At 45.2% G+C, this 23,144-nt stretch overlaps 1 protein-coding gene across 2 annotated transcripts in view; it reads right to left on the bottom strand.

Moving 5' to 3' along the window:
• Window positions 1-6,753: 6,753 nt before the first annotated feature.
• The window catches only part of NKAIN3 (sodium/potassium transporting ATPase interacting 3), a 914,214-nt gene continuing 897,823 nt past the window's right edge, over window positions 6,754-23,144 (bottom strand). For both annotated transcript variants that reach the window (XM_075316331.1, XM_075316330.1), the window contains exon 6: window positions 6,754-7,364. In XM_075316331.1, coding sequence (XP_075172446.1) covers window positions 7,351-7,364 — 14 coding nt within the window. In that variant the 3' untranslated portion in view covers window positions 6,754-7,350. The remainder of the gene's footprint in view (window positions 7,365-23,144) is intronic.

The following is a 23,144-nucleotide window of genomic DNA, read 5'->3' on the forward strand; positions in this document are numbered from 1 at the left end:
GTTAAATTTGCTGAAAAACACCTCATGAAGCCAGCTCAGTTCTGGAAAAGTATTCTATGGACAGATGAGACCAAGATCAACCTGTAACAGAATGATGGGAAGAAAAAAGTTTGGAGAAGAAAGGGAACGACACATGATCCAAGGCACACCACATCCTCTGTAAAACATGGTGGAGGCAACGTGATGGCATGGGCATGCATGGCTTTCAATGGCACTGAGTCACTTGTGTTTATTGATGACATAACAGCAGACAAGAGTAGCCGGATGAATTCTGAAGTGTACCGGGATATACTTTCAGCCCACATTCAGCCAAATGCCGCAAAGTTGATCGGACGGCGCTTCATAGTACAGATGGACAATGACCCCAAGCATACAGCCAAAGCTACCCAGGAGTTCATGAGTGCAAAAAAGTGGAACATTCTGCAATGGCCAAGTCAATCACCAGATCTTAACCCAATTGAGCATGCATTTCACTTGCTCAAATCCAGACTTAAGACGGAAAGACCCACAAACAAGCAAGACCTGAAGGCTGCGGCTGTAAAGGCCTGGCAAAGCATTAAGAAGGAGGAAACCCAGCGTTTGGGGATGTCCATGGGTTCCAGACTTAAGGCAGTGATTGCCTCCAAAGGATTCGCAACAAAATATTGAAAATAAAAATATTTTGTTTGGGTTTGGTTTATTTGTCCAATTACTTTTGACCTCCTAAAATGTGGAGTGTTTGTAAAGAAATGTGTACAATTCCTACAATTTCTATCAGATATTTTTGTTCAAACCTTCAAATTAAACGTTACAATCTGCACTTGAATTCTGTTGTAGAGATTTCATTTCAAATCCAATGTGGTGGCATGCAGAGCCCAACTCGCGAAAATTGTGTCACTGTCCAAATATTTCTGGACCTAACTGTAAAGTGCTCCCTCATTCACATAGAGAACAATTGTGTTGAACTTTCTATCTCTTTATTACATTCGCTATATCAGTCACGTAAAAATGACAGTGAACACCAGGTGGCAGCATTGCTTTGTATACTTTATTACATTTTCTACAAGGGCTATTTTACTGCACAGAACACCAAGAGTATTAATTATTTAGATTGGCTCAAAATCCAATAACATGTTGCTGAGAAGAAAGAGTTGGTGAAGCAAATGCATCTTTAGCAACATTTTTATTGCAGCTTAGTCCTTACTCCATTTATATGCAAAATGCCTCAATTTCTGACAAATATATTTGTGTTTCTGGAATCATTCTTTTTCTTAATAATGCATCAAACAAGGCATTGAGCAGCATGACTGCAAATATCCTTAAGCACTGGGATTCCTGTAACATTGAAATGTGAGTTCTCTCTGTACACACTTGCTGTGTGTGTATGTACAATATGTAGCTATATATATATATATATATATATATATATATATATATATGTTTGGTAAAATAGGTATTGAACACATCACCAATTTTCTGGTAAATAATATTTCTAAAGTTTCTATTGACATTAATTTCTCATCAAATGTCAGTAACAACCCGTCCAATCCACACGAGCAAAGAATTAAACCCATAGGTGTCCATAAATTTAGTGATGTGTAGTGATGGGCGATCAATCCCAAACTATAAAATCGGGGATCATACTGATCACATAGTGTTTGTGTACACGATCCCGATCATGAGCTTTCCTGCGAAGCTCGTGTTACAGATTGGGTCCAGATCACGTACAGGGGCTGTAAAAAACCCACATTATTAAAAAACATTATGGTTATGCTTACAGGTCCCGTGACGCTTCCTGCAGACTGTCTCCTGACCACTTCTGCTTCTGCGTTCCATCATTGCTGTGCCACCCAGTAACCAGCACTGACTTACAGGACCTTCAATGATGTCATAGCCATGTGACCAGTCTGGTGTGAATGTTGTACAGACATTGGCTTACAGACTGGTCACATGACTATGATGTCATCGAAGGTCCTGTTAACTGAACTTTGACTGTCACTGTGCAAGTGTCGCATCGGCATCACCTGGTACGGCTGCACACTCTCCTGACAGGCGTACCGGCTTACAAGCACGTCGCTTGCCGCTTCCCCATGACGAAGCGGCAAGCGACGTGCTTGTAAGCCGCGAAACGTACGTCGGGCCTTCTCCACCACCGTACCCAGGTAATTTGTGTTCCTTCCCCGAGGTCGAACCGCCATTTGGTTCCCCTCTTTCCCCCATACCCTCCATAGGGGGGCTTATCTGCAATATAGTGCTTCCGGGCACTGGTCACCCCTCTATCATCCTTAGTCCTGCTGCCATGTAAATTATATCTTTGCGGTTTGCTGGGCACCCACATTCACTTTGAGCATTAGCCTTCTTACCTAATGATGTCTTTTATGGGGTTGCCCAAGCGTGCACAAATTGTAGCAGGCACTAACAGGGGCTAAGCCCCTTTGGACAGTGAGTCAGGTCGTGCATTCCTATCTGGGAAAACATTTTTTACTCACTCTGATATTACTACCTATCCACTGGGACATGCATCATTGCTTGGGATTTTTTGATTTATTCTAACATTACTGCACATTTACTGGGAATTTTACCCTTGAGTGGGATTCTCTCTTTCCCCATCGCCTACATCTGGCCAATGTGGACTGGGGTCAAGTCTGCTCCCTCTCGGGGTTATTATTGCCCAGCTTTTTCCAAGTCTGATGCTTCACCAGTTTTCCCTCCCACCCCTCCCCCCCCCCCCTTTTCTACTAGCCCTATTATGCTTACGTGCCAGTGATTTAGGGCTATGCATTCGGATATATTCCCTCACAATAGCTCCATAGTGCTTACATACCAGTGATTTGGGGGAAATTTATCTGCTATGCTTGCAAGCCAGTGATTTAGGGTTTTACAAGTTCATTTTTGGAACACTTTTTCCTGGTGTCCGTACCAGGCCACTGTTTTGCTTGTTATTAATTGCCTTCCACCTGTCCTCCATTTTTTGTATGACTATTAATGAGATTAATTGTACTATACTTGTATTTTTGATATTTTTGTGCAATAAAAACTTTAAACTGTTTTTCAGCAAATTGCTCAGGTTCTCCTGTTTTTGCAATGTGTTTTGAGCTGCTGTGAGCCTTTGGTGTTTCCACCAGGCTCTCATTTTGTTCAGAATTTGTTTTCCATGGATTTTTCCAGGTTGCTAACTATATATATATATATATATATATATATATATATATATATATATATATATATATATATATATATATATATAGAGAGAGAGAGAGAGAGAGATATGTATATACATATATACAGTGTATATATATATATATATATATATATATATATATATATATATATATATATATACAGTATGTACAGCTCTGGCAAAAAATTAAGAGACCACTGCAAAATTTCCAGTTCTGATTTCTCTCCTTGTAGGTATATTTTTTAGTAAACTGCACAGACTGCTCCCTGACTTTCCATTGTTCCTGCTGTCAGTATTCATTGGTATAGGTAGCTTTCCTGCTGAATTCATCTCTCTCCCTTTTGGACCCAGCAGGAGTTCGACTTCCACCCAGCTGTTGATTGTCAGTATTCCCTTGGGGTTTAAATATCCCTTCCTTTGGACTGTGCAGGTGATATTTTCAGTTCCGCAAGCTGACATTGCAAGCAGGGAGTGTGTATTCCTCTGTGGTATAGTTGCTGAAAGCTCTGCTGAATTCCTACCTGAGTCATCTAGTGATAAGTAGTTCATGCTTTCCCCCTGTGTGTCCTCCTTGTGTCTTCTATGGTTGTTTAGTGGGGTTGGCGAGGAGCTCTTCCTATCCATTCCCTATTTAGAGCCCAGAATTAGGGATACCTAGGCTCAGGTATCCAGCTCGGCGCATAGGTGCGGAACCTATCTAGGGTGGTGACGGACCCCAGGGACCAGCAGTAGGATGGTCAGGGGTCACCATCTTCCCTCTCCCTAGACACAGGGTTTCCCTTCCCTTTCGCTGTGCGCTTGGTACTTCCCCGTACCTAGCGTGACAAAATCTGAGTTGATTTTCACACCTCCGTGTTTTCAAATATACTACGTATGCGTGTAAGCCACACGTGTGTCTGTGTGATCCACACAGACTCATATCCGTTTTTTAGATTCAGCACAGGGCCAATAGAAGTATATTGAACCATGAAAAACATATACAGCACACGGATGACATGAGTATGACATGCATGTGCTGTCCGAGTGACATGGACCAGAATTAAATGCATTCAAGAAATTAAAGATTTTTACATGTTAAAGATCTGCAAAGATGATAGAAAGAGAGAATGATTGATTGTAAACAGCTAATAGATACATTTTACAGATATTAGCCAAATAAATTATTAATTGAAAAAAAAGCAAAATGGGATTTCCCCATTTTTGATAACCAGCAAAGGTAAAGTAGACAGCTGAGAGCTGATAATATCAGGCTGGGAAGGACCATGATTATTTGGCCCATCCCAGCCTAAAAATACCAGCCTGCAGCCGCTCCGGAAGTGGCGCATCACATTAGATACAGTATTCCAATTATGGCAGTTCACTTTAGCTCTTCCTGATTGACCTGGTACACTGACAATTGGGGTAATAGATTATGGGGTTGATGTCAGCTGGCACCAAGCCCTGGTGTTAGTAATGGAGAGGTGTCTATCATTACAAACCGAGTAGTCCAAAAAGAAAGACACACAGACATGAAAAATAATTTATTTCAATGAACACTTCCTGTAACTTTCCCTCATTTACTCTTTTATTGAAGAAATAAGAAAACCATGCACCAGGGCACTCGGTAAAAGCTGATGTGAGGCACCAGAATTGGAGCATCTAATGTGATGTGCCAGTTCTGGGGTTATTGCGGGCTGCTATTTTTAGGCTGGGAAGAGCCCAATAACCAAGGACCTTCCCAGCCTGATAATATCAGCCTGCAGCTGTCTGCTTTACCTTTCCTGATTAACAAAAATGGAGGGGTATCCCACATCATTTTTTTCAATTAAGTATTTAACTGTAAAATCTATCTATCGATCTATCTTATCTTAACTAGCTAGTGATTTGCACCCCTTTAATACATAAAAAAAATATTAATTTCAGTGTCATGCATTTTTTCCAGTAAAAATCCAGCACTCAGAATAAAGATTAATTTCATGAAAATTTATTTCCAGGCAGATGTGATAAAAAAGACGTTTCGTTCTAGAAGACCTTCACACCATACTGATTTACAGTATTGGAGCTGACTTCATATAGGCCATAGCAGCAGCGTACACTACCAGCTCTTTCCCTATGAACTGACACACAGACTAATCGACTTGTACCAGACCACCCCTGGGTGTCACAACTTGTGTGCATCTGATGAACGTCTTCTAGACCGAAATGTCTTTTAGTCACACATCTGCCTGTAAATACATTTTTATGAATTTCATCTTTATTCTGAGTGCCGGATTTATATATTTTTACTGAATTTGCGGGGTTGGACCCTATCCGTGCACCTGAACAGATGATCAGGAGTGCCGCACTTCTACATTGAAGATATGTATTTTTTTCCAGTACGTGTCACAAGTAACGGAGACACATGCACTCGGATGGCGCATGGATGGCACACTGATGACACATGTGTAAACGCGGATGGCCACAAGGATGGTTAAAACAAAACATGCCACAGACATGTGAAGGGGGCCTAAAACATAATATATTCAATTTTTTATATCGGCCATAAGAGCACACACAATACGCTGACATAACTTTTTTTGTATAGTGCACTTATCAGTTTTGCTGTATAGATTGGGGCAGAGTAAGGGTACCGTCTCACTAAACGACGTACAAGCAATTCCGACCACGATGTGACCTGGTCAGGATCGCTGGTGCGTCGCTACATGGTCGCTGGTGAGCTGTAAATCAGGCAGATCTCACCAGCGACCTGTGCCAGCCACCAGCCAGCAGCGACTCGTGGAAACGATGCTGCACTTGGTAACCAAGGTAAATATCGGGTAACTAAGCAAAATGCTTTGCTTGGTTCCCCGATATTTACCCTGGTTACCAGCACACACCGCTTAGCGCTGGCTCCCAGCACTCATAGCCAAGGTACACATCGGGGTACTAAGCACAGCGTTTCGCTTAATTACCCGATGTGTACTCTGGCTACGTGTGCAGGGAGCCAGCGCTGGCAGCCTAAGAGCGGCGTATGCTAGCAACCAAGGTAAATATCGGGTAACCAAGCAAAAGCGCATCACTTGGTTACCCAATGTGTACCTTGGTTACCAGCGTCCGCAGCTTCCAGACGCCGGCTCCCTGCTCCCTGCACATTCAGATCATTGCTCTCTCGCTGTCAAACACAGCGATGTGTGCTTCACAGCGGTAGAGCAACGTCCAAAAAATGAACCAGCACTGTGTGTAACGAGCAGCAATTTCACAGCAGGGGCCAGATCGCTGCTCAGTGTCACACACAGCGAGATCGCTAATGAGGTCACTGCTGCATCACAAAAACCATGACTCAGCAGCGATCTCGCTAGCGATCTCACTATGTGAGAAGTACCCATAAGAGTCATCTCATCATTAGCAAGCAGTATATAGATTTATATATCAGATAGTTAGGGTTTGTAAGATCCCCACCCCCTTTTTTGTCTGGAAGGAGGGGCTGTACCATATTTTTTCCTGCAGAAACTATTATGACATATCTTTCCTTTCATTGCAGCTGCCATAGAGAACACGCATACTGTATAAAATAGCTACACCATTTAAAGGCAAAAACATAATACCCATAAATCAGTCTCATTAAAATACAGGAGCGCTGTTTCTATTCATTTTATTATTTACAATTATGCGTTTGTCACAGATGTCGAATTATAGAGTATTAAAAACATGTAAACCTGTGTAAGAAATAAAATGCACCACTTTACTCATCATACAGATAACTGTACTTGTATTCCGTGTAGTTTTACAGTACACTTGATTTTTTTTTTTTTATTATTTTTATGTATATTACATTCTGAAAGCATATGTCTTCCTTCACATGATAAAAACAACCAGTTTTGTACACTCTTTATTTATCACATTACCTGTATATTTGTGGAAGTAAAAAAGAAAAAAATACCCACCATCCATACTGAAAACACCACTTTTCAACAGATCCATTGTTTTCATGCTACAAAGAATAAAGAGAAAAAAGTACAAGTGTCTCCAAGTGTCCGGGTAACTGAAATAATTCTAGAAATCATAACCATCACTTGGAAAGACAGTATGGGCTTGTATTGTTGCATTGTCAGAAGTCAATCTCCTGAATTTAATGTCCCAGTTGACAAAGAAAAATTGGTGACTGTTCCTCCATGGTAAATTATTTTCGTGGTTGGTACAATAATATTGCAGAAACTTCATTCCTTTCCATGTCACTTATGCCGACCTAATGGAGAAAAATTAACACATAAATTATAACTTAGTATAAGACCTAACAGGTGACAGGCGCTAATTTATTTATCCAGGTATGCTGGATCATTGTGCTATCACAATCATTGAGTCAAGCCTGAAAAAAAAAAGGTTTAAAGAAACGAAATAAGGCTTAAATAAATACTAAGGTTTAAATAAGGTTAAATAAACTAGAATTTGTAAATCCAAATTAAGGATATTCTAATTGGGTTTCTTTGCTTGGCTTCTCTGGTCTTGAGAAGCTCAATATTATATTCTACAAGCTGTAGTACCCTTCATTGCCTGGGATAGTGACTGTGTCTCTGCCTCTCTCCGACTCTCCCTCTCTACCAGTCTTTGTCTGTCTCCCTCTCTGTCTGTCTGTCTCTCTATCTCTCTGTTTGTCTCTGTCTGTCTCTCTCTCTGTCTCTCTCTTTGTCTGTCTCTTTGTCTGTCTCTGTCTCTCTCTATGTGTCTCTGTCTATCTCTCTTTTTGTGTCTCTGTCAGTCTCTTTCCCTGTCTGTCCCTTTTCCTGTCTGACTCTTTCCCTGTCTGACTCTTTCCCTGTCTGTCTGTCTCTTTCCCTGCCTGACTCTTTCCCTGTCTGTCTGTCTCTGAGTCAAATGAGGTGTCTGTGCAAAATGTTGTGATTGTAAATACGACGGTGCGGATTCCTTTAGCAGACATACACACATCACATCAGTGTAGCAGGAGTTAATTTCTGCCTGCATGTGGATTGTTGCTAGGGTAACAGGTTACTGAAGACCGATCATAGCCACCTCCACCCTTTAAAAGATGGTTCCTCCACACTGATTATAGTTTAATTTGCAAATGCAGGTCCTTGGACTGTGATGATCTAGTTCTGGTTATCTCTTGTGTGTTATTTGGTGTGTTGCTGAAATATCCTCGTTGTTTGTTCTTTCTTCCCTGATTCTTTATTTCCTCCTGAGCACACATTGTATTACCTCTGTGTGTGTGCAATGAGTTTGAGTTTTGTTTTTTCCCTGTCTGTCTATTTGTGTGGGATAAACCACTCCTGCCCCAGCCCTCCCCAGGGGTGGTAGAGAAGGGGTATAGACCAAGGCTAATCAGGAGAGGGGGTATAGACCAGTGCTATTCTGGAGCTAGGGTTTGGAAGGCTGCCCAAACATCATCACCATCAGACTTATCTTTGGGAACAAGGACAGCTAAGGCTCCCCTATTCCTAGGGCCAGTTATCTCGTCACACCCTGCAAAACCTGTGTCCAATCAGCGCCAGCTTCCGTCTCCCTGCTTTCGGACCAAACGAGTTAATCAACAGGAAGTGAGTGCTGCAGCTGAACTCACTTCCTGTTGATTGCTTATTTGGTCCGAAGGTGAGGAGACGGATGCCAGCACTGATTGGACACAGGCTAACGTGATGTCACAACCCCATGGAAGCCACAGCGCCGGTACAGGAGGTGAGTATAGGCTTTTACCTGGGGGAACCATGTGGAATCAGAAGGGGTTGTCCTAGTAGTAGACAACCCCTTTAATAGGGTATAAGATCTACTGAATCTTTTCCCACTAAATTAATTAATTAATTGATATCAATCTTCACTGCAAATCCATCCCTAAGCCATTCTGCGATAGATGAGACTGATTATATTCATTGTGACAGTTTCCATTTTTTCCATTAAAACGGTATGTTAATCTTAGCAACAAGTGTTTTTTTTTATTGGTACAAAGCATGTGAAATTAAAAATATAACATTTGCAATAAATCTTAACGGAAGAATGTCCTATTGTTTTTCATTCTCTTATGAATATACAGGAAATGATGTTCCCCATTACTATTCATGTGTTTTTGTATTAGGGCAAGGGTCAATCAAAAGGCCGGAAGATGTACTTAGTTATAAAGGCATTGTGACTTTCCACAACCGGACTGGTCATCCTTTTGGTGGTTAATACGAAGTGCTGATTCGATGAATCTAAAATGATATATGAGGAACCTTTGAAATGGGCCTTAAAGAGAATGTCCTAAGGAAAGGTCATCAGTATCTTACTACTAGACATACAATTTAATTTAACATGTCTAGATGTCTTCTAGCCATAAAAATGTGAATGATAACAGGCAACAGGCCCGCTAAGTGTGACATCTGATCCTACAGACATACCGTACTTATTCCCTGCATGTGATAGGATATCAAGAAGTACAGGACAGATGAAATGGAGTATGACTATAGGACAACGATCTTATTAAGGTACCGTCACACATAACGAGATCGCTAGCGAGATCACAGCTGAGTCACGGTTTCTGTGACGCAATAGCGATGCCGTTAGCGAACTGTTGTGTGACACCTACCAGCAATCAGGCCCCTGCTGTGAGATCTCTAGTCATTGCAGAATGGTCCAGGCCATTTTCTTCAAAGGCGATGCTCTGCTGGGCAGGACACATCGCTGTGTTTGACACTGTGTGACAGGGTCACAGTGACTGCTGAGAACGTTATACAGGTCGCAACTGCGACCTGTATTGTTCTGCGTCGTTGGTAAGGTCTGACTGTGTGACATCTCACCTGCGACCTCCCAGCGACTTACCAGCGATCCCTATCTTGTCGTATCGTTTTCGGGGTCGCTGGTAAGTCGTTGTGTGTGACTGGGCCTTTAGTCTATTACCATGAAGGCACATAGGTTGGGAAAAAATATATTAATAATATAATTAATATATAAGTTTTTATAAATATATTAATAATATAAAAACATATTAACAAAAAACTATTTTTGTTTATTATTTTGTTAAATTATTAATTGTTTATTCCATTGGTAATAGACAGTCTTGTGTATAGTTTCATGTTGGAAGAATGGGAAATTATTTTTTTATCAACCACTAAAAGGATAACTGCGTAGAACAGAAGTTTTTATGCCCCAATATATCTCAAAAATAGTTTTCGATTACTTTTTATACTCTGATCAATTAAATCATTTAAAAAAGCAGTAGTGAACTAGTGGGCAAAGAAGGCATTGCCCCAATCATCCACTGCACAACATAGATACATTCAATGCCTGGATATATAAATGTATACAGTAAGAAAAACAAAATAATAAAAACTACACGACTGCAATCAGGATAATATATATGTAATTACAGCACTTCTTTAAAAAAGAAAAAAAAATAGTGCCACTTTCATGTGTGCCCACTGTTTTATGAGATTATGTATTACCGTATTTTTCAGATTATAATTTTTGGGAGGAAAATGAGGGGTGCGTTTTATAATCCAAATGTTACTTACCGGGGATGGTGGAGAGAGGTCAAAGGAGCAATGATGTGGGCGCTGTGCTGGGGCTGCGAGCTACGAGAGCTGTGTTGTGCTCTGCTGGGGCTGCGGGCACTGTGCTGTACTCTGCTGGGGCTGCAGGATGTGGGCACTGTGCTGTGCTGAGGCCACGGGCTGTGGGCATTGTGCTGTGCTTGGCCTGTGGGAACCATCCTGAAAATGTTGTGGGTGCGGACTTCAAATAATGGTGCTTGGAGTCGGCGCATGCGTAGATGGAGCGCTCAGCTCAGGAGCTCATTTGCACATGCACTGCCTCTGGCCCACTGATCTCCCGCAGTGGACATAAAAAAAATGGCGCCCAGAGGTGCGCAGATAAGATCTTGAGCCGACAGCTCCATCTGCACTCGCACCGACTCCGGGCGCCATTTTTTTGAATCCTGCACTGCTGACAGTTTCTGGAAGTTGCCTGCCTCACTGCAATCGCAGCGAGCATCTTGGATACCCGCCGCACTGGCGGCAGCATTGCCCTACTCCACCACTGCCCCTGCCTCCTGTGACACCACTTCACCACCGCTGCCACCCGCTCCCAGTAAGACAACACCGGATTGCAAGACGGACCCATTTTTTTTTTTTTTTACCTTTTTTTCCCCCTGTAAATTTGGAGTGTGTCTTATAATCCGGTGCTTGTTATAATTCGAAAAATACTATATATATTGTGAATGTATATATTTTGAAATGGAATGAAATGCTTTTATTTTTTACACATGCTTGGTTATAACATTTTTTCTTTCTGGTATTAAAAGATAGTGAGAGAAAAGAACTTGGCCCTGAAAAGTATCCGATGAAAATATAATGTGGTAATCCAATTACATCAAAATAACTTTTCGGTCCCACATGCAGTTACAGCCGCTCTACCACTGCGCTTGCCTCTTGGATCCTCTCCCTCCATAGTGATCTGTTACGCTCTAACGAAGGTCCGAAATGTGGGACCGAAGCGTTAACTATGTGTAATTGGATTACCACATTAATTTTCACTAACTCATACCATAGTTTCGAGTGCAGAGTTATTTTCTCTCAGTATTTACAGACTGGATCCATACTCGGGCACCATATCCTTCTCACAAATTGATGTACATTTTTCAATATATGGTTCCAGAAGATAACCAGCTTGGCCACCTCTTAAATGAACTCATATTCAGGCTCTTTAAAGGGAATATGTCACCAGGTTTTTGCTACCAACCTGAGAGCAGCATGATGTAGGGGTAGAGACCCTGATTCCAGTTAGATATCTCTTACTGGGCTGCTTGCAGCAGTTTTGATAAATCACTATTTTATCTGCTGCAGACCTACCAGTTCTCTGAATGCTGAGCTCTTTATAATCCCACCCACAACACTGATTGTCTTCTTTCTGTGTACACTGTGCATAGGCAGAAAACTGTGATAGGTCGGGGTTATACAAAGCTCATGAATATGGAGGACAATATGGCAGAAGGTGTACTAGTCCTCTAGTGATAATCTTCTGATGAAAAAACTGTGATTTTATCAAAACTGCAGCCATGAGCCTAATAAGTAATATATTGCTGGAATCAGGGTCTCTGATTATGATTACAGATGACAAACAACTGGTGGCAGATTCCCTTTAAATATACCACATTTCAAAAACTGAGGATAGTTTTGGACATTGGAAAAGCTAATATCATGGGTGGTCTTACAAGATATTGCTCAGAGGTGTAATTTAGTGGTTGTGCACATCTGGACAAGCCATTAGGGTGCCGCATAAGATAGAAAAAAACTACTTAATTTCTGAGCCAACACTTTTCCTCCAATCTCAGCGATGTGTTGCCCACCAGTCATGTGACCACTGCAGCAAATCAGTGGCTACTGATTAGCTGCAGCCTTCACAGTTTTGTTAAAGTGGTAAAAACCCCTTTCTTCTGCTCATACAAATCTGTGAAGGTTGCTATTGTCCTGGTATAATGTGTGGCTTTAACCTCTATTGATTACATACTTGATCCTGATAAAACAAGTTCTGTGCGGTATTCCTGAGTACATGATAGTGTTACTGAGCAGTGCCCTGCCATCTGATGCCGGCCTGGATTTATCTGCTTGTTTTAGGATATTACACTATGAAGGACTTTTAATGATTTATCGATTCCCTTGAAGAATCTGTTTTTCCTGTAGTGCCAGATACATCTGCCAGTATAAAAAAAATGGTAGGGGATTTCTAATAACTATGTTTAATTTTTCAGCCTTTCATCTACAACTGTGAGCTACAGTTTCAGAGAGCAGCAAAAAGCACTCAAAGTTCTTCAGTCTTTCTCAGTGCTCAAATTCACCTTTACAGCTACGTATTTTCTTAAAGAATATGTCACGTAAATATCTAAGCTGTCTGCTCACGCCTGCACAATCATGGTCCATTGACACAGAACCCCCTTAGCAAGGGCATAACAATGGCAGTCACAGAGATCGCGACAGCGACAGGGTGCGGCAGGATGAGGGGCCGGCGCCCACCATGCAGAGAGAGGAGCTGCGCTGTTCCGTGGCAAACCATGCGGTCGCTATGGGGCCAGAGAGTCAGGGGGGCCTGATGCTACAGCTTGCCCAAAGTAATGATGAAGGAAGAAGCGGAGCACTCTGCTTCATCCTTCATCATTCTCCCCCTTTACCTGCACTTCATGTCTCAGTGCAACAGAGCGCAGTGACGTCACTACTGTGCGCTGCTGAGCTGAGACTGCACAGCGTGGGACACTGACCGGAGCAGCGAGGGAACGAGAAGAGGTGAGGACTTGTTTATTTTTTTTTAATTAGTAAGAACATGGTGGCCAGAGTCCTGTGGGGGTGCATTAAATGGTATGTGGGCTGCATAACACAATATGAAGGACATCTTATACATGAACTATGCGGGTGCATTATAGTACATGGAGGCCTTTTCTTTGCGGTTTGAGATTTGCTTGGGTTCATTGCCCTGTTGTAATGGATGATCTAATGACACGTAAGTTTCAGCTACCTCACAGAAGGCACAATGTTTACTCCTGGCATTTCCTTATGCTTGATAGAATCTTGCCATGCACAGGCTGCCATGCGAATTGCCAATGCTAGAGGAAGGAAAGCAGCCCCAAAGCATCATAAGTCCACCACCATACTTTACTGTAGGTATGGTGTTATTTTCAGCCTATGTTTTATTCATCCTCCTACATCCTCATCCATAGACCAATACAGTTCCAGTTTTGTTTCATCGCTCCACAGAAAATAATAAAAATATCTCTTATCTATATGTAGAGAAGATATATATCTATATCTAAAGCAGACTCTTAGTGCTTTTGGTTCAGTAGATCCACTTCCAGGTACAAAATAGCAACAAATTTGAGGCAACAGATGCTTTGTTTCTTTTTTGAAAAAAAACAAACTTTTATTTCATCCTTTTCAAATATATAGCAATGCTTCAGTCAGGGCCGGATTATAGGCGGGGCAGACGGGGCTCCCGCCCAGGGGCCCCCACCACAAGAGCTTCTGAGGGGGCCCCCACCACAATCAGTGTGGGCGCCATTTTATTAACGCCGCAGTGTGGTTCAGGACCGCACTGTACCTTTAAAGAATTTCAATCCCGGCCGTCACTTTTCTGCAGACACGCCCACTGCACGCTGTGTGGGCTGCGTCTGCTAGGATGACGTCACCGCGCACCTGTTGCTGCTTCTAAGTTCCTGCCGTAGAGGAGCTTGTTGGAGGACCGGAGGTCTCAGTGGATCCCGGTAAGTATGATGTTATTAATCATGGTGCCGGCCGGGCAGGAGACTGCAGTGAGGAGGGAGCAGGACGCCGCTGATAACACCAGACCGGATTCCATAGTGTCAGCGGCAGCTCTGCCCGGGATCAGTGTGAGTTATTGCCGGAGTCTGAACTGCAGCAGATCAGGTCGGGCTGTCAGTACAGGTCGGGCTGTCAGTGCCGGGTCATCGGCCTCATCCCTCCCCTGCAATAACTCACACTGATCTCCAGCACAGACATCACTACACAGATCCTGCACTGATCACATCTGAGCCTGCAGCACACATTACACTATATGGCCCATATTACATATAGAATATGTGAGGTCCTGTAGGTCCAGGTGTGATCAGTGCAGGGCATGGTATATCTGTGTACATGGTATATCACATCCAGCGTACAGAGCAGTGTGATATACTGTGAACACACATCAGATGGTATATAATAATGTGTATATTCTATAACATCTGGTGTCTGTATCACAGTTAACCCGGTCAAATGCCGGGGGGGCCCACTCGCGGTGGCAGGAGTGGCGTAGCGCTAGTAAGGGGGGCCCGGTGCCCGCGCTGCCTCCCCCCGCCGAGGATCGCGCTTTCAATTGTATCGGCATCGCAGCTGCCGATACAATTGAGAGCAATGATGAGATGGAGCGGCGCGCTCTCTCTCATGATTCTCCTCGCTGTGTCTGTCGGCATTCTGACAGCTCTGCAGCAGAGCGTGGTGACGTGATCACTGCGCGCCTGCTGAGAGGTCAGAGAAAGCGACAGCAGTGGACGCGCTGAGGAGACCGGAGGAGCGGGGGAACGAGGAGAAGTGAGTATGTACAATCACTGTGGCCAGACGACCATGGGGGTGCATTAAATGATATGGCGGCTGTATACTACATGAGGGTGCCTAATGCTATCTGGTTCTGCACTGTGCGATATATGGACTGTATACTACATGAAGGTGCCTAATGCTATCTGGTTCTGCACTGTGCTATATAGGGGCTGTATACTACATGAAGGTGCCTAATGCTAGCTGGTTCTGCACTGTGCTATATAGGGGCTGTATACTACATGAAGGTGCCTAATGCTATCTGGTCTGCATTGTGCTATATAGGGGCTGTGAACTACGTGAGTGTCTAATGCTATCTGGTTCTGCACTGTGCTATATACGGGCTGTACACTATATGAGGATGCCTAATGCTATCTGGGTCTGCTTTTTGCTATATACGGGCTGTATACTACGTGAGGATGCCTAATGCTATCTGGCTCTGCACTGTGCTATATAGGGGCTGTGTACTATGTGAAGGTGCTTAATATTATTTGGTCTGCTCTGTGCTATATAGGGGCTGTGTACTATGTGAGGATGCCTAATGCTATCTGGGTCTGCACTGTGCTATATAGGGGCTGTGTACTACATGAGGGTGCCTAATGCTATATGGGTGTGCATAGTGCCATATGGGGGCTGCATAGTGCCATATGGGGGCTGCATAGTGCCATATGGGGGCTGCATAGTGCCATATGGGGGCTGCATAATGCCATATGGGGGCTGCATAATGCCATATGGGAGCTGCATAGTGCCATATGGAGGCTGCATAGTGCTACATGGGGGCTGCATAATACTATATGGAGGACTATGGAGCTTCATAACACTATATAGAGGAATATGGGGGCTGCATAATACTATACCCCCAGAGTTGTATGTCCTCTACACCCCAGAGCTGTATATCCCCAGAGCTGCATGTCATCCCCCCACCTCAGAGCTCTTTGTCCCCCCAACCTCAGAGCCACTGCCCCCCTCTAGAGCTGTATGCCCCCCATTGCTATGTACCGCTTTCCTCAGTAATATGTATGCCCCCCAGTAATGTGTATGTCCCCAGCCTCTCTTGTGATGTATATGTGTCGCCCGGGGACCAGGGGTACTCAGATCCGGGCCACAGAGTCACTTCTGTGGGTACCACGGTGGCGTGACCCGGTCTGTGATCCCAGGCTCCACAGTAAAAGGGGATTTGGGTAAGGGAGATTGTCCGTGACGCCACCCACGGTTGTGGTGAGGTTGGAACACCACCGCTGCTTTGGACGGGGATCCCGGGAGCGGTGATATGGAGCAGCTAGATGTTATTTCTCCCCTCCGTGGGTAGGGGGTTGGTTGTCCCGGGGCCCGGTGATGGGGTAAGCAGGGAGCAGGGTGCAGTGCTGCAGTGCGGTGCCCGAGGGCACGGGTGTACTCACAAGAAAGTCACACGGAGTCACTGGTGAACTAAGAATTGCCGGTGTCCGCGGCCTCCGGTACGGGGGTGTTAATGTCCCACACACGGTGCAGCAGCCCTGGTTGTTCCTTCCCTGCAGCAAAGTGCCTTTTTCTCCTCTCTCTTCCTCTTTCTCCTCAGCCGGGAACGGGGAATCCTCTCCCCTGTAGTGATCCGGGTACCCAGGTACCGAGGGGCCACCGCCCGGCTCCGGCTACCTGTTCTGGCCCCTTCCTCACTACGGCCTGCCCTTTTTGGAGAACGCTTCACTCCCAGCCTGGGAGCTAACTCCAGACCTCTGTCCTGTCTGCTCTCCACACACTGTCTGCTCCAGCCCCTCCCCTCTCCTCTGCTTTTCTCCTACACTGGGGCTGTGCTTTGTCTGGCTGCACCGGTGTGAGATCAGATTACCAAGGAGGATTAACTCTTTCTGTGACAACCTGGCTGTGCCAGGGCGTCACACACCCCCTTGGTAAAACACGGCCCGTCCTCGGGCCGGCTAGGCACCGACATTTATTAAAACTGGAAAAAAAATAAAACATTTTAAACATTTTCAATCTTCCCACAGCGGGATGCACATTGCTTCAACGTTGCAACAACAAACAACACTTTTAATAATAACTGTGTAACGGGTCCTTCAGTCACCCACCCAAACAACCTAGCCTTGGTGCTGCCCCTAAAGCCCAGGCAGCACCCCTTGACCCCAGTCCAGAAACGGTTCCAGATTGGTCAACGGGACCGGTACTTCGCTACCGTTGCGACCGGGCGGACTGCCGGAGCCGTCGTCATCTCCGTCGCGGCCGGGCGGACTGCCGAGGCCGGTGGCAGGGTGGTGACAAAGGTGAAGTCTGGGGACCCCAGGTCTGGGTCCTCCCCAACAGGCGCTGCGGGCTCCGCTACCGGTAACAGGGGTAACGGGTCGGTGCATCGCTGCGGCGGCCTCTTCCAGGAACCAAATGCTAGCAGAGTCCTGGCGTCCCTGCCTTTACAGTCCTTGTCACATAAGCTGCGGTTCCTTCCTACTGCTCCCCCTTGGTACTCGGGAGCAGTCCTTCCAGCAACTTTTAAAGTTTCCTTTTCGCTTCCGGTCCTCCGGAGCTTCACTTCCGCCCGCGTTCTCAGGGGGCGGAGTCTCTTTTTCGCGCCCATCGCTCGGAGAAGAAGGCGCCAAGTTGTTGTTTTTGGCGCCTAAAATGGCGGCTAAAATGGCGGACTTCGGGATTTTTCCTCAGCGGGACGCCGCTGACGGACGGGGCAAGGCGCACTTCCTCCAGGTAACTGGATGGGTTCGATCCTGTTCGTGACGCCAAATGTGTCGCCCGGGGACCAGGGGTACTCAGATCCGTGCCACAGAGTCACTTCTGTGGGTACCACGGTGGCGTGACCCGGTCTGTGATCCCAGGCTCCACAGTAAAAGGGGATTTGGGTAAGGGAGATTGTCCGTGACGCCACCCACGGTTGTGGTGAGGTTGGAACACCACCGCTGCTTTGGACGGGGATCCCGGGAGCGGTGATATGGAGCAGCTAGATGTTATTTCTCCCCTCCGTGGGTAGGGGGTTGGTAGTCCCGGGGCCCGGTGATGGGGTAAGCAGGGAGCAGGGCGCAGTGCTGCAGTGCGGTGCCCGAGGGCACGGGTGTACTCACAAGAAAGTCACACGGAGTCACTGGTGAACTAAGAATTGCCGGTGTCCGCGGCCTCCGGTACGGGGGTGTTAATGTCCCACACACGGTGCAGCAGCCCTGGTTGTTCCTTCCCTGCAGCAAAGTGCCTTTTTCTCCTCTCTCTTCCTCTTTCTCCTCAGCCGGGAACGGGGAATCCTCTCCCCTGTAGTGATCCGGGTACCCAGGTACCGAGGGGCCACCGCCCGGCTCCGGCTACCTGTTCTGGCCCCTTCCTCACTACGGCCTGCCCCGGCCCTTTTTGGAGAACGCTTCACTCCCAGCCTGGGAGCTAACTCCAGACCTCTGTCCTGTCTGCTCTCCACACACTGTCTGCTCCAGCCCCTCCCCTCTCCTCTGCTTTTCTCCTACACTGGGGCTGTGCTTTGTCTGGCTGCACCGGTGTGAGATCAGATTACCAAGGAGGATTAACTCTTTCTGTGACAACCTGGCTGTGCCAGGGCGTCACATATATATAGCAGTGTTAGTGTTCTCTATGTGCGGCCATGTCTGTTAGTGTCAGCCACCAATCAGCGTGGCACAGACACATGCCCAGGAGGAGTTGGATGGAGACAAGCGGGGAGGTGAATGAGGCTGTTGCCGGCTTCCCAATATTAAAAATTAGATAAAAATATAAAAATGTGTCTGTGTGTGCATGTCTGATGCGTATCTATGTGTCATCTATGTATGTCGGTGTGTATGACTGTGTCTAGATTTATGTCTGTTTATATGTGTTTTTGTGAATTTGTCTTTAAATATATACTGTATGTGTACGTATGCCTGTATGTGTATGTACAGTATCTGTGCATGTCTATGTGTGGATGGGGCCCACTGAGACTCTTTCGCCCAGGACCTACAAAAACATGGAGCCGGCCCTGCGTGGACCAGTCATGTATTCTCCTGTACACTGTACAGGGGCGTACCTTTGGGGGGCATGCGGCATATCTGCCCCTGCACAGCAATCAGGGGGGCACTATTGGAAAATGTGAGGCAGCAGTATGGTGGGAGAAAATTGTAAGTGGACAGTATTGAGAAAGAAAAGTGTGAGAGGCATAGTATAGAGACTGGGTAGTGGGGGAGGGGGGATAAGCAGTATAGAGAAGGGGCAGTATGGTGGCCAGTGTGAGGGCACAGTATGCTGAGCTGGGGGAATGTGAGACTGAGGTGCAGTGTAGAGAAGGAGCAGTATGGTGGCCAGTGTGAGGGCACAGTATGGAGGGCACAGTATGCTGAGGAGGGGGAATGTGAGACTGAGGTACAGTATAGTGACTGTATAGTGAAGGAGGTAGGCAGTATAGAGAAGGGGCAGCATGGTGGCCAGTGTGAGGGCACAGTATGGAGGGCACAGTATGCTGAGGAGGGGGAATGTGAGACTGAGGTACAGTATAGTGACTGTATAGTGAAGGAGGTAGGCAGTATAGAGAAGGGGCAGCATGGTGGCCAGTGTGAGGGCACAGTATGGAGGGCACAGTATGCTGAGGAGGGGGAATGTGAGACTGAGGTACAGTATAGTGACTGTATAGTGAAGGAGGTAGGCAGTATAGAGAAGGGGCAGCATGGTGGCCAGTGTGAGGTCACAGTATGGAGGGCACAGTATGCTGAGGAGGGGGAATGTGAGACTGAGGTACAGTATAGTGACTGTATAGTGAAGGAGGTAGGCAGTATAGAGAAGGGGCAGCATGGTGGCCAGTGTGAGGTCACAGTATGGAGGGCACAGTATGCTGAGGAGGGGGAATGTGAGACTGAGGTACAGTATAGTGACTGTATAGTGAAGGAGGTAGGCAGTATAGAGAAGGGGCAGCATGGGGGCCAGTCTGAGGACACAGTATACTGAGGAGGGGGAATGTGAGACTGAGGTGCAGTATGGTGACTGGATAGTGAAGGAGGTAGGCAGTATAGAGAAAGGGCAGCATGGTGGCCAGTGTGAGGGCACAGTATGGAGGGCACAGTATGCTGAGGAGGGGGAATGTGAGACTGAGGTACAGTATAGTGACTGTATAGTGAAGGAGGTAGGCAGTATAGAGAAGGGGCAGCATGGGGGCCAGTCTGAGGACACAGTATACTGAGGAGGGGGAATGTGAGACTGAGGTGCAGTATGGTGACTGGATAGTGAAGGAGGTAGGCAGTATAGAGAAGGGGCAGCATGGTGGCCAGTGTGAGGACACAGTATGGAGGGTACAGTATGCTGAGGAGGGGGAATGTGAGACTGAGGTGCAGTATGGTGACTGGATAGTGAAGGAGGTAGGCAGTATAGAGAAGGAGCAGCATGGTGGCCAGTGTGAGGGCACAGTATGCTGAGCTGGGGGAATGTGAGACTGAGGTGCAGTATAGAGAAGGAGCAGTATGGTGGCCAGTGTGAGGGCACAGTATGGAGGGCACAGTATGCTGAGGAGGGGGAATGCAAGACTAAGGTGCAGTATAGTGACTGGTTAGTGAAGGAGGTAGGCAGTATAGAGAAGGGGCAGCATGGGGGCCAGTGTGAGGGCACAGTATGCTGAGGAGGGGGAATGTGAGACTGAGCTGCAGTATTTATATCTAAATGCTACAGTTCGTGCTCTACTGTTATGGTTAAAATGTTAACGTTATTGGGCCCCCACCAGATTTTCTGCCCAGGGGCCCCCACCAACCTTAATCCGGCCCTGGCTTCAGTCACAATCAAACGTTCTCACACAAATACATAAAAGATATAATGGACAATTCAACTTCCAGGTAGCCCCATGCATCCCTCCCTGCTTTTTGATGTCTACACTGTGTTCCAAATTTTTATGCAAAAAATATTTTTTCATATTTTCCTAAATTAACTTTATGAATTGCAGTCATTATTTTCCAGTCATCTACTATTCAAGTATAATTGAAATGTTGTTGATCAAACTGCCTATGAAAACAGTATATTTTTAAAAATAATAAACACTCAAAATGCAGTCAAAATGCATGTTCCAAATAATTATGCACAGCAGAGTTTTCAACCTTTTTATTTTTATTTTGAAAAACAAAATGGTCAATTGTGACATTATAAGCATTATCAGCTTATTTCAAAATGAAATCAAACAGTTTTCAAGTCAAAACTTAATTCTAGGTGATGTTACATTTGCACATAGGACCCCTTGTTTGAAAGAAGCTTCTGAACTCTCTCATCCTTTGAATTTGTCAGTTTTTGGATGGTTTGTGCTTCAATTGTTTTACATGTGGACAGAATATCCTCCCAGAGCTGTTGTTTAGATGTGAACTGCCTCCCGCCATCATAGACACTCCTTTTGATGATGCTCCAGAGGTTCTCAATGGGGTTGAGGTCAGGGGAAGATGGTGGCCACACCATAAGTTTGTCCTCTTTTATGCCCATAGCAGCCAGAGGTGCAGATGTGTTATTTGCAGCATGAGATGGTGCATTATCATGCATGAAAATGATCTTGCTGCAAAATGCACGGTTCTTCCTCCTGAACCATGGCAGGAAGTGCTGTTTTAGAAACTCCACATAGATTATGGAGTTCATCTTTACCCCTTCAGGGATCCAAAAGGGGCCAACAATCTCTCTCCCCATGATTCCAGCCCAAAACATTACTCCACCTCCTCCTTGTTGACTCCTTAGCCGTGTTTTCATGGGGTGTCCATCAACCAGCCATCCTCTACTCCATCCATTTGGACCATCGAGCGTTGCACGGCACTCATCGGTGAACAAAACAGTTTGGAAGTCAGTCTTCATGTATCGTTTGGCCCACTGGAGCCGTTTCTGCTTGTGTGCAGTGGATAGAGGTGGTCGATAGGATGGCTTACGCACAGCTGAAAACCTCTGAAGGACTCTGCATCTTGTTGTTCGGGGGACGTTGGAGGCATCAGCAGCTTCAAAAACTTGTCTGCTGCTATGACGAAGCATTTTAGCAGCTGCTCTTTTAACCTGACGCAATTGCCTGTTGGAAAGAGTCCTCAATTTCTCCTTATCAGCACGCACACGTGTGTGCTGTGAATCAGCTACATACTTCTTGATGCGATGATCACGATGAAGTGTCTTGGCAATGTTGATTGTAGTCATGCCTTTACCTAAATACTCCACAATTTGTTGCTTCTCAGCAGCCATCACATCCTTTTTCTTTCCCATTTTGGCAAAAAATGTAGGCTGCTTAATAATGTGGAACAGCCTTAAGTAGTCTTGCCTTTATTTGGACACACCTGCCAAACTAATTTGCACAGGTATCTGGAATTGCTTTCAGTGATATAAAGAGCCCTGACACACATCACCATCAATGAGTTTAAATGACAAAAAAAAAAATTCTAACCTTATCACTCCTAAACTCTTTTTGCATAATAATTTGGAACACAGTGTATTTTTTAAAGAATAAACAAAGACTTTTACTTGGTGAGTGCCACCTCCTTTCTTCTTCTATTCCGAAGTCAATATTTTGGAGTGGCCATCACAATGCCGTGATCTCAATCCTAAAGCTGAAAAGGCCGGTACAAGCAGGGCGCCCTACAAACCTGGTTCAGTTACTCCAGTTCTGTCAGGAGTAATAGGCCCAAATTGCTACCAACTATTGTGAGAAGCTTGTGGAAGGATATCCAAAATATTTCACCCAAGGCATACAGTTTAAGGGCAATGGTACCAAATACTAATGAAATGTATGTAATGTTGAGTTTGTAGAAAGTAATAAAAATGCCTTAAAACATTCTCTCTCTTATTATTCTGGCATTTGGCAAATATAAATAATTTTGGTTCTTAATTGACTTTAAACCCGAAAGGTTTATTCTGATTTAATGTCACATAGTGAGAAAAACATGCAGATTTGTCTTTATAGGTAGTGTATGTAAACTTCTGGCTTCAACTGTGTTTGTATAGATATATATATATATATGTATATATATGTATATATTGTTATGTCCGGGTGGTGGAAACACTGG

Source organism: Anomaloglossus baeobatrachus, chromosome 6 (assembly GCF_048569485.1).
Source record: "Anomaloglossus baeobatrachus isolate aAnoBae1 chromosome 6, aAnoBae1.hap1, whole genome shotgun sequence".
Classification (NCBI taxonomy): domain Eukaryota; kingdom Metazoa; phylum Chordata; class Amphibia; order Anura; family Aromobatidae; genus Anomaloglossus; species Anomaloglossus baeobatrachus.